Source organism: Camelus ferus, chromosome 17 (genome assembly GCF_009834535.1).
Source record: "Camelus ferus isolate YT-003-E chromosome 17, BCGSAC_Cfer_1.0, whole genome shotgun sequence".
Taxonomy (NCBI): Eukaryota; Metazoa; Chordata; class Mammalia; order Artiodactyla; family Camelidae; genus Camelus; species Camelus ferus.
Window position 1 is genome coordinate 28555006 of NC_045712.1, and position 19486 is coordinate 28574491.

General features: G+C 47.5%; 1 protein-coding gene and 1 non-coding gene across 2 annotated transcripts in view; both read right to left on the reverse strand.

Annotated features, from left to right (window-relative positions):
- Positions 1 to 19486, reverse strand: part of C17H3orf20 (chromosome 17 C3orf20 homolog) — a 62988-nt gene that overhangs the window by 31181 nt on the left and 12321 nt on the right. Inside the window, exons 7-11 of the mRNA XM_032458718.1 lie at positions 13222 to 13357; positions 11937 to 12221; positions 7398 to 7550; positions 6496 to 6616; positions 581 to 712 (exon numbers count right to left, since the gene is read on the reverse strand). Coding sequence (XP_032314609.1) covers positions 581 to 712; positions 6496 to 6616; positions 7398 to 7550; positions 11937 to 12221; positions 13222 to 13357 — 827 coding nt within the window. The remainder of the gene's footprint in view (positions 1 to 580; positions 713 to 6495; positions 6617 to 7397; positions 7551 to 11936; positions 12222 to 13221; positions 13358 to 19486) is intronic.
- TRNAV-AAC lies at positions 18067 to 18139 on the reverse strand. Its single transcript has one exon. It is a non-coding gene; the product is annotated as a tRNA-Val (tRNA).

Genomic DNA, 19486 nt, shown 5'->3' on the forward strand with positions numbered 1-19486 from the left:
AGCAACACACACTCCTGGCCACAGAGAACGTTTCAGCCGCGGGCAGCAGATAGAGCCAATAATGTTGGTATTGGCACTTCTACTGGAGCACTTAGGAAAGAGAAGCCCTCCTTCTCCGAGGGAGGCTGAAGCTGGTAGATCAGTGAGCCCAGGGGTGCTCATGACCATTTTGTCACCAAAAGGAGAGAAACTCCTTGAGAATAAAGCCAACAAAGAGGAAGGCAGAGCCAAGAGATGGGAAGATCCAATGGAATCATCTGAGGGCCTGGATCTAGCCATTCCTGAAGCTGCCTATCTACAGACTGACTACAGTTTACTGAGCCAGTACAGGCTCTTTCCATGCTTAAGCTAGTCTGCACTGGATTCCGTCACAACTGGAAGACTCTTGGTAGAAGCTTCACGGAGAAGGTGGTACTCAGGGCAGACAGGGAACGGTGAGTAGGAGTCCATAGGCGGAGAATGTGGGGGGCCTTGTACAGGGAAGGGGAGACAGGAAGGGCAAAGGCGCTGAGATGCGAAGTGACGACCCACGCTGAGATGCCCTGGGCTCAGGCCGGGGGGCCTGGTCTGCGTGCCTTACCCGCTTATCGTGCGGGATCCCGTGGGGACAGTTGTTGGCCGATACAGGGAGTGTCACTGTCTCGTTCAGGGAGGTGAAGGTGACCGTGATGGAGTCCTGGCCTAGCACCGTCAGCTTCATCTGCTCGTTCACCTGCGGATGGAGAAACCAGGACTCAGCGGACCCCTGCTTCTGTTGTCCCGCCCAGCTCTCCCCGACCCACCACAGAGCACAGAGCCCCTCCTGGCTTGGGGCTGAGGCAGCTGTAAGAGCTTTCTGGTTATTATGTCGGAATTTAACTTTCAAGGAGAAGACCCAGGAATTCCAGTTTCTCTTTGGGGAATTAGCAGAAACAGTAATGACGGCTCCTCACGCTGTCCCTTCACTTTCCAAGTCAAACTTGGAAGCAGCTGTGAAGGAGACATAGGTGACCAAGGGGCGAGTCGGCTTCAGTTCCGGGAGAGCTGGACAGGAATGCAGCGCGGGTAACACTGCCCCGGAGTGTGCCGACGCGCCCACCCAGACACGGGGTCTGCCCAGGAGTCCCGCTCCGCACGCGCAGCACTGCCTTGGCAGGGGGCCAGAACTGCCCCTCTGCCGGTAGTGGGCAGGCGGCAGGAGGGGACCCCGCCAGGGCCGAGCACACGTGCTCCACCCCCTCCCCTGCACTCACCCAGGGTGTCGCCACTCTTCCCCTGAGGAGGTGCCCCCCTTTCTCATCACTTCCAAAAGGGTGGGATTCCCTATGTGGCCGTCCCAGAGAGAAGCCGGGGGAGGGTGAGCGGCCCTTAGAGCCACTCTGTCCTCACTGAGACCTCTGTGGTCGGGGGTGAGTCCCAGTTCTGCCTCCCATGAGCAAGCCCCGGGGCCTCTCTGAAGCTCCCAGTCTTCACTATGGAAGAGCTGAAAGGCTACTCTTAGGTTCAGATGAGATAAAGATCATGGAAGTGGCTGCATAAACCACAAATGCCCACACCAGCACGAGCAGGTACCGTCAGGACACGGCAGAGCAGCACACACATGGGGCCCCGGCCGGTTCACGTGTGCAGTCACACGCACGGCGGCTCCACCTGAGGGCCTGGGAGCCTGCAGCTCTACGTCTGCCTGGTGGCGCCTCCCCAGTCCTCCCGCCCCTGACCAACGTGCACCCCGGGATCCCTCGGAAACAAGAAAGCACTCTCCACCGCACTCCTTCCATGTCCTTCTACGACTGCACTTAATGGTCTAAAGATCCACACTCCCCACCAAGCCCCTTCCTCATTCTCTGCAGTCTGGATGCTAGTCCCTTCCACACCCTGGCAACGTCTGATCCATGACCATCTTCCTGCCAGGTCTCTGACACCTGCAAACCTGTCCATCACTCTCACCCTACAGAGACACTGCCGCCACTGGTTCTCCTCCTAGAGAGGGGAGACTAGAGCTGTGAGCTGTGGTTGGACAAGACTGCCACCTGCTAGCTGGGCACTTTGAGGCAGGTTGCTTAGCTTCTCTGAGCCTTGGGACAATAACAGAATCTTTCTCCAGGATGCTGAGCAGATCTCACAGATTAAATAAGCAAAGGTTTCACTGTTTCTAATTATCCTGCTCTCTGGGTGGTTTCTTTTCCTCTCCCCAGTGTCCCAAAGATGGTGCTCTACCAACTCAGCCACTGCTCATCTTCCTGGGAGGTCATGAGCCAGGCACAGGTGTCCATCACCCACCATCTCCGACCCTACGTGAGGACCCCCATCACAAGGGCCCAGCGAGATATGCCCACTGAGCAGAATCAGCCCCTCTAAAACCACATGGATCCCTGAGTCTCTCAGAAACTTCTTCATTTCCGCCCAGACACACACCCTCCACGTGGGGTCATCTGTAATTCCCTCCTCTTGTTTATCCCCTGGAGCCCACTTCTGAATGCCACCGACTTCCTTTCCTCAAACAGCCCTTTCAAAACATATTACAACTACCCTCCATGAGGCCCGGCCCGGCTAGTAACCCTTAACTAATCTTTCCACTAGTCCCATCCACTCATCTTCCCCTCTCCAGTCCACCTTCCACACAAACGCTGGACCGAGCATGCCAGCTCTCAACTTAAAAACTAACCAGCTGGTTATACTCCCAATCTAGCTGCATCCGCTCCCAACAGGCTGACCCTCCCATAGAACTTGAAAAAAAATACAGAAAACAACTACCAAAGGCCCAGAAGAGTGAGCAAAAGTAGGCAGATTTTGATGAGCCCAAACTTAAAAGGCCCAGCATAGGATGCCTTTCATTTTTAGTGTTAGCTTGAAGGCAGGCCACAGTCATGGCCAAAACCACCATCTTTCTGGCCCAAAGAACCAAAGGACAGAACGTGGGGCAAACTACAGTCACAGGAAAGGAGAGGATTTCAGAAGGGTCAGAGAACCAGAGCCCCAAGTTCTATAAGTAAACAGTCCACAGCTTGGTCTGATCCCTGAACCACATGTGAGCAGTGCAGACTCAAGGCAGCTTGCTTCTAGGGAAACAAAAAACTGAACTGAGATTTGACTTGCTGCCCACTGTGGGTGAGACAAAGTTGGTGGCATGAGTCTAACCAAGTTCATTGCTTGTTAAAACAGAAATATCAACCCTCTTCAGAGAAATACATTAGGATTCAGAGACTCCAATGTCAGCAATCCAAAGTTACTCAACATGCGAACAATCAGTGAAGTGTGAACAGTTCTCAAAACAACGGATAACCAATCCTGTGTGGTATGTCTCAGGTGCTGAAATTATCAGACAAGGACTTTATAGCAGGTTATTTAACTATACTCAATGAGGCAAAGGAAAATATACTTGTGGTGAAAAAAAATTAGGAAATCTCAGCAGAGAAACAGAAAAAGTGAAAAAGAACTAAATGGAAATTCTACAGTTGAAAATGTATAAGGGGGGAGGGTACAGCTCAAATGGTAGAGCACGTGCTTAGCATGCACGGGGTCCTGGGTTCAATCCCCAGTACCTCCATTAAAAAATAAACAAATAAACCTAATTACCTCCCCCTGCTCTCCTCCCCACAAAAAAGAAAAGAAAATATGTACCTGGAATTCTAAAATTTCACAGGATTAGCCTTATAGCAGAATAGAAATGACAGAATAAAGTCAGTGAGCTTGGAGATAGATGCAGCTAAACTATCCAATCAGAGAAGTAAACAGAAAAATGCTGAACAATGACAAAAAGAACAGAGCCTCAGGGACCTCTGGGACAGTATTAAAAGGTCTAAAATACATGTAGTTGGAGTGTCAGAGGAAAAGGGAAGAGACTGGAGCACATTTTCCCCCCAAAATAATGGCAGAAGGCTTCCCAAATTTGGTGAAAGATGTAAATTTACAGATTAAAGAAGCTCAGTAAACTGCAAACAATTTATATGAAGACAACGCCATCCAGACACACGGTCAAACTTAGAAAACTAAAGAAAAGAGAGATTCTGAAAGCAGCTAGAGAAAATTAACAGTGGCTTGAATAACTACAGACATCTCATCAGAAGCTACGGAGGACAGACACAATGGAACAGTATCTTTTAAATGCTGGAAGAAAAAGAAATCCAGCCCAGAATTCCATATCCAGCAAAAATATCCTTTCATAAAGACATTTTTCACATGAAAGAAAACAGAGCATGTTTTTGCCAGCACATAGGCATTTCAAGAAATGCTAAAGGAAGCTCTTCAGGCTGAAGAGACATGACACCAGAGGGAAACTGGGATTTTCAGAGAGGAATGAAAAATGCTGGCAACAGTAAATATCTGGGCAAAAGCAAACTGGTCACTGCAGCCTCCAAGACAGCATGCAAACCCCTCAGCCTGCCATCCGATGCCTCCGCCCCACGACACGTGCATCTCTCGCCTTCTTTTACTTCATGAGAAGCACTTGTGAACTTCTAATGATGCCATCTGAGTCCCAACTCCCAGCCTTCACAGACGCGACCACGCTACCCAGAGCGCTCTCCTTGCTTCCCTGCAGCTGCAGGAAATCTCACGCACACACACTCATGAACAACTCAGGGGCCACTTTGTCTTCCAGGCCACGCCTGACTGGCACCAGCCCCTACCGTGCATTTCTGCGTATAGCTCCCGAGAACAGGACAATGTACAGTGCAACACACTGCCAGGGCACGTTAGTGATGTCAGAGCACCCTCATCGCCATTGTTTCATTTAGTTCTCACAAAAGCAGCGCGAGGCGGGAGGGAGGTTCGGGTGACCCACCTAGGACTGATGAGGCATCAGGACTCAGAGAAGCTGAGTCCCTTTCACAAGGCTGCACAGCCAGGGTTTAGCAGAGCTGGCACTAGTACCTGGCTCCTCAGATTCTCATCCCAGTTCTCTGTCCACTAGGCAACACCGACATGTAATACATGGTGCCTGCCTGCAACCTATTCATAATATTTTTGGATTGTAAACTTTTTATACAACTACCAACAGGTAAATATTAAAACAACAATGGAATACACCCTGGATTGGGGATCTTGGACCTGGTCAAGCAGCAGAAAGACTTGTGAAAACCGCAAAATCCAGAACCCGTAACAGACGAATTGAATCAGAATCCCCAGACGCTGTGCCTGGGGTCTGTGTCGCTGTTAAAGTCCCACAGGTGATTCTGATATGCAGCCACCAAGGAGAACCTCTTCATCTCATGACTAATTGTCAGATGACTGACATCTGTCATTTCAGGCTGGATTATGTTTTAATCCAGACAGCGGGCACTGGGAGAAGAGAGAAATAGATGCGGGCTGGAGTGCCATGAGGACGGGAAGTCTGAGCAGGGCTTTGAGGAGGGAAAATCTGGCTTGGCAGAGAGCGAAGATGTATTTCAGGCCAGCGGGGCAGGGAGGGCGAGACATGTTCAAGGGACTGAATGTTTCTGAGCAGAGGTATGATCTACAGGAATCGTGATACAGGAATGGGAATCCAGTGGCCGGCGTAGAGGATTACTGGAAGGGCACGGGATAGGAGGCTTGAGCCCCGCCATCAACTCCAAGGGTGCTTCTGCCCAGAGTGCTTACCTTGGGTGGAGTTTATGTTCTGTGATCTTTCTCTGAATCCCAGCCCTATGAGCTTCTTCCTCTCTCTCAGCCCTTATCCTTCTCTACCACATGTTCTTACTATTCCCCTAATCTTTTGAGTTCCCTGAGGGGTCCTGTTTAACTTTCTATCCCCTAGATTGGTGATTTTCAGCACAAGGTGATTTTGCCCCACAATGTCTGGAGATATTTCTAGTTTTCACAGCTGGGAGGGGGCACTACTGGCCTCGAGGGGGATACTGGTAAATATCCTACAGTGCACAGTTATAACGAAGAGTTCTCCATCCCAAAGCGCCAGGAGTTCCCGGGATGAGAAACTCTGTCTTCGGTAAAGTGACAAGCACCCTCAACTGCTTTATTAGTAAATTAAGTGTATTCAGTTATTATTTATTATTACTAATTCAACATAAATTTATTATTTAATAAACCTTCGATGAATAGCTGAATAACCAAATCAATGAAAAAAGAGTTTGTGTCTATCAGCTACCTTTGACTCCCAGATTTTTTGATTTCACGGACGGTAAAGTTGTAAAAACAAAAACTGGGGAGACCAATATAGAACTACTAACTTTTCTTATTGTCACATACAAGCATTAAAAATAAAACTACCAACTATTGTAACAGTTACTTCCTAAAATAAAGGACACTGAACTATAAAAATGTAATATTCACAATAAAAGTAAAATAGGAAGGATACTACCCAGAGAGGTCAGTATGGCAGCTGACAGCTGCTGTAGGCTGGTGAAAAGTCCACTTCAGCCAGCTCTGGACCACTGCCCACCAACCTGGGGACCTCCGAATGAGATTACAGGAACCCTGGGGCCAGGGCGCCCATCTTAGCAGGCAGCCCTCGGCGCTCAGCGCTGTGCAGCCCAGGGAAGCCCCCAAGCCAGCCCCGCCTCTGCTGCCCTCCCCTACCTTGTATTCCAGGGACAGCAAGGTCTCTGTCTTAGAGCTCCAGCTCCACTTGTGGACAACGTAGCCCTGGTAGTCGTTGGTGGTCCCACCTTCCTCATCCAAGACCAAGACGTATGGGCAGCTAGGAGAGGCACAGAGATGAGGCGCTGCCCCGCAAGGAAGCCCTCATCACCGCAGGCCCCAGGCAGGCAGGGCTCTGAGACTCTGCCCTCGCTGGAAGAACGGTGGACTCCTGCAGGCAGCCCGGCTTCCCCTGCCTCATATGGTCTGAGGCCCCTTCACACCTGCTGGCGCGGCCTGGGGAGTCTGTTGGGAAGGACAGATCTCAGGGAGATGGTGGAGGCTCAGGAGAAGCCCAAGGGGAACAGAAATGGAGTGTGTGCCTGTAGTCCAGGAGCCTGAGTATAGAAGACCTCAGGCACCAAAGTGGGAAATGGAACGTGCACAGCATGAGAGTCACGGCTTCACGGACAGTTCCTTATGAAAACCAGACAAAATCAGTATCTGGCTGCCAAGAGCGTGTGCTTCTCTTAAAAGACCTCACAGAAGTAGCGCCTATGGCCTCTCCTTCGCTGCTTCCTGGTATAAAACTCTCCTCTCCCCTAAAGAATTCCTCCATGAATCTAGTCAACAATCAAGACGGTCTCAGCGCCCTGGGGGCACAAGTGGAGCAGGGCCTGGGGGGTCTCCCTTCTCACCGGCCGTGGCACGGAGCCATGGGTGAGGGCCTTGGAGCAGCTGTCCCTGCAGGAACGGCTTGGCCCTGCCTCACTGCCTTCCTAGACCTCTGGACACTGCCCAGTCCCTCCTTTCCCCAGGAGCCCCTACTTTCCACCTCAGCGCCCCCACCCTGTCACCCCTAGAGACACTTCCACGGGGCCAAGATCCCCCAGCCCACTCACCGGGACTTCAGGTTGTAGTGAACGCAGCCCTGGCCTTCAGCATTGAACATGGCCAGGAAGGAGAAGCTGGGCGTGTCGTTAAAGAGGCAGGTGATGGCTCTCCCTCTGCAGCACGTGGGGATCTGACACATGGCGATGTTCCCGGACGGATAGCTGGCAGGATGGGTAAGCAGAACTAACAGAAAATTCTCCAGGCTCTGCGCTCAGGTGCCTTGTGGAAAGCAAGTCTGCACATCCAAGTGTTTTAGCTGTTTGGTGCATCATTCCCAGCCTTCAAGACCCTCCCTGCACTTTGTACAGGTAGCAACTTCAAAAGCCCATCCATCTGTGGTCAATTTATTTTCAACAACGGCGCCGAGACCATTCAATGGGGGAAAGAATACTCTCTTCAACAAATAGTGCTGGGACAACTGGGTACCACATGCGAAAGAATGAAGCCAGAACCTTGTCTCACATACCGTGTGCAAAAATCAACTCAGAAATGGATCAGAGATCTAAATGTAAGAGGCATAACTATAAAATTCTTAGAAGAAAACATAGGGGTAAGCAGTAGTTTGTCAGACATGAAGCCCAAAACACAAGGAACAAATAAAAAAATAGAAAAATTGGACTTCATCAAAATTTAAAACTTTTGTACATCAAAGGATGCTAACATGAGTGTGAAAAGACACCTCACAGTATAGGACAAAACCCTGCAAATCATGTGTCTGATAAGGGCCTAGTATTCACGGTGTATAAAGAACCCTAACAACTCAGCAAGAAGAAGACAAACGACGGGCAAAGGACTTGAATACACATTTCTACAAAGAAGATTCACAGAGATGACACATGAAGATGTTCCAGGTCATTAGCTATTAGGACAGTGCAAGTCAAAACCATGACAAGATGGTCCCTTCACACCCACAACAATGGCTGGAATTAAAAAACTGGAAAACATCAAGTATGGTCAAGGATGTGGAGACACTGCAGCCCTCGCCGACTGCTGGGGGAACGCAGAACGGCGCGGCCACTGGGGGAACCATTTTGGAGGTTCCCCAGTAAGTTAAACACAGAATTCTCATCTGGCCCAGTAACTCCACTCTCAGGTAGAGACCCAAAAGAACCAAAAACAACGTGCAAATAAGGACTTCTACAGGGATGCTCACGGCAGCATTATTCACAACAGCCAAACGACGGGAACAACCTAATGCCCATAAATGAAAGGACAGATTTTAAAAGCGGCATGTCCATACAATAGAATATTAGCCAGCCACAAAAAGGAAGGAAATTCTGACACGTGAGACAACGTGTACGAATTCTGAACACACTAAGTGAAAGAAGCCAGGCACAAAAGGCCACGTGTTGTAAGAGCCCACTTATACGAGATGTCCCAAACAGGCAAATCCACGGAGACAGAAGGCAGCCTGGGAGCCGCCAGGGAGCGCCGGGTTAGGGGGAATGAAAGTGGGTGTAGGGTTTCCTTTTTGGGGTGAAAAAACGTTCCAGAGCTCAATAAAGCTGTTGGTTGTACAACGCCGTAAATGTTTTAAATGCCACTAAACTGTACACATTAAAAGCATTAACTTTACGTCCTATGAATTTCACCCCAATCAAAAAACAAAAGGAATGAACTACTGATGCATATACTGCAACACTGGAAGAAACTTGAAAACATTCTGCTCAGTGAAAGCAGCCAGAAACACAAGGCCGCACATGGTATGTGATTCCACGTCTATGAAACGTCTGTGAGAGGCGAAGGCAGAGACAGAAAGCAGGTGAGCAGAGGCCAGGGACTGGGGGGACAGGAAGTGGGGAGTGACCGCTTCAGAGGTACGGGTCTTCTTCTGGGGTGATGAAAAAGTGCTGGAAACCAGGCAGTGGTGATGGCTGTACAGCACTGTGAACGCACCAAATGCCACAGAACCGCACACTTCAATATGCTTGAAACGGAGACTGTGACGTGCATTTTACCGCATCTATAAAGACATGCAGCTCACACAGTGGTTCTGAGTGCTCAGCAAAGCCCTAAAGGGACAGTGCTGAGCACAGTAAGGGGCAGGGGGGATTACAGCTTGCTTTCAATACGATGAGTTTGTACCTTTGCACGAAAAGAGGCCTTGAAGGAAGTCTGAGGGCAGAATCGATGACTGAGGGGAGAGAGCCAAGGAGATGCAGATGCCAAGAGCCCAAATGAAAGGAACGTTGGGCCGGTTCCGGGGTCTGACACCGGCCAGTGCAGACCTGCCAGGGCTGGGAGCTCTCTGGCATTCCTGGGGCAGGTACATAATTTCTACCTGAGAGCGTCGCCCAGCAGTCTCCGTGAAGACAGAATAGCTGCTGGGCGCAGGGCTCTGTGGAAGCCAGGAGGGACGGAAGTGTCTCCCAAACACCATCTCTCCTCCAGAGGGGCCAACAGCTGTGCGTGTGTTTCGGCCATTTGAACACAGTAACACAGACTCTGCCCTTCAAGATCACTGTGTCCGACTTCCTCATCTTATAATAGGGAGAAGTGAGGCCCAGACAGATGGAGTGACCTGTGCAGGGTCACCAAGAACTGGGTGTAGCGTCCAGGCCCCCCAGGACTCACAAAGCAGAAATACACTAATGGCCAGGATGCGATGATCCTGGGGTCGGAGTCAAGCACACCGGCATCACGACAGCCTGCAGGCTTGGGTGGCCCCACCAGGGATTCCGAGGCAGGTGACAGAGCACGGGTCCCGGGAGGCCGGGCTGCTGCTGCCCCGACGGCGCACGAGTCCACCTCGCCTGGCCCTGCGGTAGCAACCTAACTCACAGGCACGGCTCCGTGACCGGCTCAGGGGTACTCTCACCCAATTCAGTGTGCAGCCAGGAAAGGGGGGTGGGGGTCCCATGACCCCTGGAGTGGCAGCTGCTTTGGACGGAGTGTGCTGAGCACCACACTCAGGGTGCTGGAAGGCCGGGCTGAGCGAGCGGGATGAATGCATTCATTTATGGTCAGAGGAACAAGGGAACTCCTTTGACAGGCACTGCAGATCTGAATTCCCAGTTCAGTGGAGAGGAGGCCAAAGGAAGCACGGGGGCCGCCCCCAGTAGACCTGCTGGGCAGCCTGAGACAGCTCAGAGGGCCACCCTCTCCTCCAGGGGTCAGGGGCCCTGCCTGCTTCGTGCTGTTTTTAGTAAAATGAGGTCCCCTCCAGTTCTCTGCAGGAGGAAATAATCCTGAAAGGCATAAAAAGGGTGCTGGCAAGAGGGCCCTCAACGGAAGTGATGAGGCCCTTGGGCCCAGGCCTGGCTCTGCCATCAAATTCCTTCCGTGACATCGAGACCCTCTGGGTCTCGGTTTCCCTGATCCTATGACGAAGGGACAGGAACGAATGGCTTAGTGTCTCTTTGCATCTCGTCCCCTTAGGCTGCAGAGCTAGGAGTGAGCACTTTGCCCTCTCTCGCCTCAGAGCCTTGCTGCCAAATGGGCTGTGCATCTGGGGTCTGGGCCGGCTCTGGAGCATGCTGGGGAGCGGGCAACAGAACCCCGCAAGGGGCACACTGGTCCAAGGTGACTTCCTGACCCACTGCTTCTCACCCGGCCTCTCCAAAGGGAGCCCTTTCTTGCCCCGTCACCACCCCCATTTGAACTCCTTTCCCTCATTTCAGAAGAAAGCAATCAAATTAAAGTTCCTCCCTCTGAGACATAAATGCTACATTCATTCCATTCCATTAATCCATCACGCATAATACTCGATAAACATCTATGAATGAAGAAAGCACTCTGACTCCATTTGCTCTAAAACATGCGTAACTCTCAGGCTCCACCCTCCAAAGAGGAACTGCATGTTAGAAATCTTAGTTTTCCTAAGTGAAGAGTTCTGAAATCCAGGTCCACAGGCAAGCTCTGGAGGTCTGCAGACCCCTGCCATCCAGGTAACATTTTACTTGCACATGAACCAGGGCATATGTCTGGGGAGAGGGGCTACAGCTCTCGCCAGATTCTCAAAGAGAAAATGTGCCACTCGCATACCCGAGACTGGGACCCAGCTGCCCACACGCTCATGAACACAGACGTCAGCTGCAGAGCAAGCCAGGCGCAGGCCAGGCGGGGTGTTTGGGGTTCAGGTTAGACTCCAAATACATGGACCTCCTGGGCAGAGTATGCAAGAACTACAGGGCTTGACCACTGAGCCAGGGACAGAAGACGAAGACTGCCGGGGATCTAGGGCCTCCTACCCGCCTTCTCTCGGCTGGAGAGGAATCGCTCCGTGTCTTCAACCTCTTCTGGTCTGGGAGAGCCTCGAAGGCAGAGTCGGCTGCTCACCGCAGCCTGACCTGACATGCGCTCACAGACAGTGGGGTTTGCTATGTTCTGGTTGATCTGGACTGAATTTGAGGCTTGAACCTTGGAACTTCTTCCTCTGACCCTCCTGAGTCTGACCTGGACAAACTCTCACTACCCTGGAGGACCCGTCACCAGTCTTCACTGATCAACTGAAAAGCCAAAGTAAACACTCAGGCTTTTTCTTTCAAGCCCTGGAGTTCTCTGGGCTGAGCTGCTGGGAGAAAGGGCAGCAGCAAATAAAAGGATACTACACGAAGGAGGAGCCGTCGTAGAAGGAGTAGTGCAGCTTGATGGGCTTCTTGGGGCCCTTCCACTCCTGAGAGCGCCGGCCCGAGTGCAGGTGGTGGGCGGGGGGCTGCTGGGGGCTGGGGGTGGGGGGCTGAGCACCCGCGGGGTGCGGGTGCTGGGAGCTCGGGTTCTGAGCATCCCCTCTGGGGTTCGACGCTAGATGAGAGGGTATCTTGGTCCTGTAGTTGCGTAAGACCATGGGGTAGAAGACATTACTCCCCTTCCACGAGATCTTTTCAGCTTCTCTGAAGGGAAGGAGACCAACAAATCCTCCAGCTGATTGGCTACAGCCCCTCCCCAGCTCCCAAGACTCCATCCCACTTCCTGATCCCCAAGTGCCTGTCCCCACCCCAACCCCTCGTCCTCAAAGCAGTGCTTTAAGGAAGAACTGGGAGGGTCCCCATGCCCCTGTGAGACCAGCCCTGGCCTGACCTCCACCTTCTGCACCCGGGTGGGGACCCATGGGGTGGGACTGTGTGCAGAAGTGGGTGGGGGAGCTGGGGTCTTTGATCACTCTCCCAATCCTGAAGTTACAAAGGAAGAGAGCTTCCTTCCAGAATGTCACAGTAAGGGACAAACAGGGTGGCTGTCCTCTACCTATGTTCTACAGCTGAGGGTCACTCAGTGGCCTGGTAGTCCCAGAACACACATATGGCTTAGATGTGACTAGGTCTGAAATCATTTATGGCCCATGGCTTGGGCCTTTGGGGAAATGCAGGCTTGCTTCTAGGACTAGTGGGACCCACAAAATCATAAGTATCAGTTAATCATCCATGTCAAGGCTTTTTGTTTGTTTTGAGAGGTGTTTCTTTTTTCTTAGGAGGACATCTGACAAATTATGTTGAGAAATAAATATTCTTAGCTGTCAGGCTGTATAAACTGTGAGAAGCCACACAAAGGGGTCTCCCTGGTGAGGAGGCAAAGGGCATGGGCCCGGGGCCAGGCCCACCGAGCCGTGGGATCTCAGGCCATGCCCAACCCACCTGCTCGGGTACCCCAGATACCTCATCTGCAGAATGGGCACAAACCCACCTTCCTCGTAAGGTCACAGCACGACAGAAAAGGACTACTGAGTGGGGACGGCTGGGGACATGTGTGTGAGGGATGGCCAACACCCCACCACTGTTGCTGGGGGCGCTGGGTAGCTGACAGGCCCTGGCACCCCGCCCAGGCACATCTGAGATCCCCTCACGCCCACGGCTGTGCCCTCTTCTCTCATCTGCCCCCAGCCCTTAAGGTGCTCACATAAGGCGACACAACTCCTGCAGCTTCTCCCGGGCTTCGGGGCAGGGGTCACTGAGCTCGACAATGTCAGAGGCAGAGGGTCCTGTCCCGCGTTGTAGGGATGTGAGGCCTACTTCTTCCATGTTCTTGAATTTGCCTGCAGTTGGAGAGGAAGAGGTTGGGGAGGGGTTTTAGAAGATGGTTTCTCAAGACGTCGTGTTCACCTGGGGTGAGGGGTTGGGGTGAGCGGGAGGGCAGCATCCCCTGAGACTCAGAATAGTCAAGGGAATCGTCCACGCCTCCAGGCAGGCCACTTGTAGAACAGAGATGTCATCCTGTGAGTCAACCGAGCGTGTGTCAGGAGCACCCATGCAGAGGGATGAATCCAGTCCTGCTTCCCCAAGGGCGCCTGGCTCTGCGCAGGGAGGGCACACACGTGGCTGCCGTGGATGTGGAAGGCATTCCCTTCTGATACTTCTGACCAAAGACAAGAGTCTCAATTCCGTCTCAATGGCGTCAACACTTCTCTGATGCTGGCTTGCCCCGGCCTGCTGCAGAGGGCAGGGGGTGTCAATGGAGACTTGCGATGTTTGGGGGTTTGTGTGTGTGTTAAAATACATGTATCAAAAATTTAGCAACTTGTAATTTTAAGAGTCCAGTTCAGTGGTATTAAATTAAAAAGCAATTGTTGTGCACCCATTGTCATCATCTATTCCCATAACTCTTCATCTTTTAAAATTACAACTCTAACAATAACTCCTCCTCACAAAGTCCTTGGCAACTGCCAATCTACTTTCTGCCTTTATGGCTTTGAATACTCTAAGTACCTTGTATAAGTGGAATCAAACAGTATTCATCTTTTTGTGACTTGGTTTGTTTCATGTAGTATATCCTCCCAAGGTTCACCCACTGTTACCACATCTTGCAGAATTCCCTTCCTTTTTAAGGCTGAATCATATTCCACTGCATGTAAAGGCCACATTTTCTTTATCCATCATCTATTGATGGGCACTTGAGTTGCTTCCATGTTGTAGCTGCTGTGAATAATGCTGCTATGAACACTGTATAAATATCTCTTTGAGACTCAGGTTTCTAATTCTTCAGGGTATATGCCCAGAAGTGAAGTCACTGGATTGGATGGTAATTCCATGTTTAGTTTTTGAGGAACTGCCACACTGTTTTCCACAGTAAACGTGGCTGAACCATTTACACTCCCACCAACAGTGCACAAGGTTTCCAACACTTTCACCAATACTTGCTTTCCTTTTTTTTTTTCCAGTAATAATCATCCTATTGGGGGTGAGGTAGTATCTCACTGCAGTTTTGGTTTCCATTTCCCCACTGGTTAGTGATACTGAGCATCTCGGAATGTGTTTATGGTCCACCTGTAGATCTTCTTTGGAGAAGTGTCTATTCAAGCCCTTTGCCCATTTTTGAATTTTTTTGCCCTTGAGTATTAGAAGTTCTCTACATGTTCTGGATATTAATCCCTCATCAGATATATGATTTGCAAATACTTCTGCCATTCTGTGGACTGCCTTTTTACTCTGTTGATAGTGTCTTTTATGCACAAAGTTTAAACGTTTTCATGAAGCAGAATTTGTCTATTTTTTTTCTTTCTTGACCTTTGGTGTCATATCCATGAAATCACTGCCAAATCCAACGTCATGACACTTTTGTCCTGTTTTCTTGTAAGAGTTTTATTGTTTTAGGTCTTACATTTAGGTCCTTGATCCACTTTGAGTTAATTTTTTATATGGTGTTAGGTAAGGGTCCAACTTCATCCTTTTGCATGTGGATATCCAGTTTTCCCAGCACTATTTGTTGAAAAGACTATCCTTTCCCCATTGAAAGGTCTTGGAACCCTGTCAAAAATCATTTGATCATGTATGTAAAGATTTATTTCTAGGCTCTCTATTCTATTCCATTGGTCTATGTATCTGTCATTATGCCAATACCACATTGGTTTGATTACTGTAAGTTGGTAGTAAGTTTTGAAATCAAGAGGTGTGTGTCCAACAGTTCTGTTGTTTTTTTTCAAGAATGTTTTGGCTATCTGGGGGCTCCTGAAGATTCCATACTGAATTTTAGGATCAGTTTTTCTATTTCTTCAAAGAACATCATTGGGATATTGATAGCAGTTGCACTGAATCTTAGACCACTCAGGTTACTATTGACATTTTAACAATATTAAAGCTTCTGATTCATGAACATGGAATGTGTTTCCATTTATTTGTGTCTTCTTTAATTTCTTTCATCAATGTTTTGTAGTTTTCATTGTACAAGTCTTTCACCTCTTTGGATCATTCCTAAGTGTTTTATTCTTTTGTTACTATTGTAAATGGAACTGTTTCCATAATTCCCTTTTCAGACTGTTCACTGTTCACGTATAGAAATGCAACTGATTTTTGTGTTGACTTTGTAGTCATTTATTAGTTCTAACAGTTTCTTTTGTGCAGAATATTTAGTGTTTTCTCCATATAAGATCATATCATCTGCAAGCAGAGATAATTTTAATTCTCTCTTTCCAATTTGGATTCTTCTATTTATTTTTCTTGCCTAATTGCTCTGGTTAGAACTTCCTGTAATACAGTGAACAGAAGTGATGAGAGTGAGCATCCTTGCTTTGTTCCTGATCTTAGAGGGAAAGCTTTCAATCTTTGACCATGGAATGTGATGTTTGCTGTGGGGTTTACACGTATGACTTCTACCATGTGAAAGTAGTTTCCTTCCATTCCTAGTTTATTGTTTTTATCGTGAAAGGGAGTTTTGTCAAATGCTTTTTCTGCATCCATTGAGACCATGTGAATTTTTCCCCTTTATATTGCTAATGTGGTGTGTATGTTGAACCATGCGTGCATTCCAGGAATAAATCCCACTTGGTGTCATGTTGTATAATACTTTTAATATGTTGCTGAATTCTGTTTGCTAATATTTTGCTAAGGATTTTTTAATCGATATTCATCAAGCATACAGGTCTGCAATTTTTCCCATGTCTTTGTCTGGCTCCAGTATCAGGGCAGTAGTGCGTTGGGAAGTGTTCCCTCTTCAATCTTAGGGAAATTTTTTAGAATGACTGGCGTTGGTTCTTCTTAAAATGTTTGGTAGAATTCATCGCTGAAGTTATCAGGTCCAGAGATTTTTCTTTTTGGGAGATTTTTTGATTATTGATTCAATATCTAACTATTTATAGATCTGTTCAAATTTTCTGTTTCTTCATGATTTAGTCTAAGTAGGTTTTGTGTTTTGGGAATCTGTCCACTTCATGTAGGTCTCCAACTTGTTGGCATATAATTGTTAATAGTACTCTCTGTTAATCCTTTTTGCTTCTGTAGAATCAGTAGTTTTTCACTTCCGATTTTAGCAATTTGAGTCTTCTTTCTTTCTAGTGCATCTAGCTAAAGATTTGTCAATTGTGTTTTTGAAGAATCTTTTCAAAGAATCAACTTCATTGATTTTTCTCTGTTGATTTTCTACTGTTTAGTTTATCTCTGCTCTAATATTTATTATTTCCTTCCTCCTCTAGCCTGGGGTTTAGTTATTCTTTTCTAGATCCTTAAGTTGTAAAGTTAGGTTGTTTACTTGAGATCTTTCCTGCCTTTTAATATAAGCATTTATAACTATAAATTTCCCCCTTAGCAGTGTTTTCACTGCATCCCATAAGTTTTGGTATGTTATGTTTTCATTTTCATTTGTCACTAGTTATTTTCTAGTTTCCCTTGTGATTTCTTCTTTGGTCCAGTGGTTGTTTAAGTGTGTGTTGTCTAATTTCCACAATTTTGTAAATGTTCCAGTTTCCCTTCTGTTATTGATTCCTAACTTCATCCCACTGTGGTTGGAGAAGATACTTTGTATGATATCTATCTCTTTTAACACACTGAGACTTAACTTTGGCCTAAAGTATGACCTATCCTAGAAAATGTCCATGTGCACTTGAGAAGAATGTGCATTCTGTTTTTGCTGTTTTGTTTGGGTTCTGCAAATGTCTGTTAGATCTAGTTGATTAATTGTGTTGTTTGACTCTTTACTTCCTTGTTTCTGCCTGTTGTTCTATCCATTATTGTGAGTGGGTTATTGATGTCTCCAACTATGATTGTAGAACTCATCCATTTCTGTCCTCAGTTTGTCAGTTTTTGCTTCATATATTTCAATGGTCTATCATTAGGTGATAAATGTTTATAATTGTTATATCTTCTTGCTGTATTGAAACTTTTATAAATATAGAATGCCTTTCTTTGTCTCTTGTAAACTTTTCTGACTTAAAGTCTATTTTATCTGAGTGTGAATCTAAGCATAGTAATAGCCACCCCTGCTCTCTTTTGGTTACTATTTGCATGAAATATCTTTTTCCATATTTTCACATTCAAACCCACTTGTGTCTTTGGATCTCAAGTGAGTCTCTTGTAGACAGCATGTAGTTGGATCATGAGTTTCTGTCCATTCTGGCAATCTGTCCTTTGATTGGAAAATTTAACCCATTTACATTTAAAGGGATGACTGACAGGGAGAGAGTGGCTTCTGTCGTTGTGTTTGTTTTCTATATGCTTTACTACAGTTTTTTGTCCTTCATAGCTTGCATTACTTTCTTCATTTCTGTTTATTTGATTTTTATAGTGAAATTTAAAAATTTCTCTCTCATTTCCTTTTCTAAATATTGTAAAGTTATTTTCTTTGTAGTTCCCATGGGGATTACACTTAACATTCTAAGGTTGTAACACTCTAATCTGAATTTTTACCATCTTAATGTCAATAAAATTACATCTTTTTACATTGCATGTCCCAAAACATAAATTAATCATTCTTTTCTTTAAAGTTTTTTTTTGGGGGGGGGAACATAATTAGGTTTATTTATTCATTTATTTTTAGAGGAGGTACTGGGGATTGAACCCAGGACCTCATGCATGTTAAGCATGCGCTCTACCACCTGAGCTATACTTTCCCCCTGATAATTCTTTTAAACACACTAGTCTTTCAAATCATGTAGAAAATAAGATTTGGAGTTACAAACCAAAGTTAACAGTAATACTGGATTTTACACAAATAATTTTTAAAAAATATATTAATCTCTTAAATCACATAGGAAAACAAAAAGTGCAATTACAAACGACTGTTACAGTAATACTAGCTTTTATAATTTCCCATTATTACCTTTATTGAGATCTTTATTTCTCCAGTGTCCTCGTATCTTGTCATTTCACCTTGCAAGTCTCCCTGAGTCCTTGAAGACTTTCCTGCAGTACACATTTAGTGGTCATGAACTCCCTCAGGTTTTGTCCATCAGGGAATGTCTTAATGTTGCCCTCATTTCTGAAGGACAGTTTTCCTGGATTCAGGATTCTTGGCTGACAGGTTTTTTCTTTAAGCATTTTGAATATATTGGCCCTGTGCCTTGTATCCTCCAAGTTCTGATGAGAAATCTGCTGGTGATCTTATTGAGGCTCCCTGTATGTGATGATTCACTTCTGTCTTGCTGCTTTCCAGGTTCTCTTTTTGTCTTTTGAAAGTCTGATTACATATGTCTTAGTGTGGGTTTTTTGAGTTCATCTGAGCTTCTCTGATGTTTATGTCTTTCATCAAATTTGGGAAGTTTTCAGTCATCATTTCTTTAAATATTTTCTCTGCCTCTTTCGATTTCTCTTCCTCTTCTGGGACTGCCACAAGCATATGCCACTTGACGGCGTCCCACAGGTCCCTTAGGCTCTGTTCATTTCTCTTCAGTCTTTTTTCCTTCTGTTCTTCAGACTCAGTAATTCCCATTGTCCTGTCTTCAAGTGTGTTGACTTTCTTCTGCCTGCTCCAGTCCGTGGATGCCAACGTTTTGTGCTTATTTCAGTTCTTTCACAGTTACCTTCAAGGCAAGTGTTAGATGGTGTGAGGATATGATGACGTGAAATAATGGAAGTGAGCCTTGGTGGCTGAATCTCCAGAGGCATGCATTCAGGTCCTGCTTGCTTCTGAGCCTCTGCTGCCCACCTGGCTGGAGCCACATGATCTCCCTTGGCACATGCGGCTCGGCCTCACCTTGGTCTCAATAATAAACCATGGCTTCAGGGCCAGGGGTATTGCTTACGCTCCAAGTCAGCCCGGAAGGCCTCAGAATGGCGTCTTCCTAACTGTCAGCCAAGCCTTGGGGCTTCTGGCTGGTGCTTGGGTACCATCTCTGGAATCTGCCACCTTGAGTGGTTCCTGGTCCCTTCCCTGATGTCTCCTGCCACCAGAGACTTGGCCCTGGGGCCCAGTCACCTGCTGGAACACCTGCTGGCCTGAGCATCCATTTCTGGCCTGC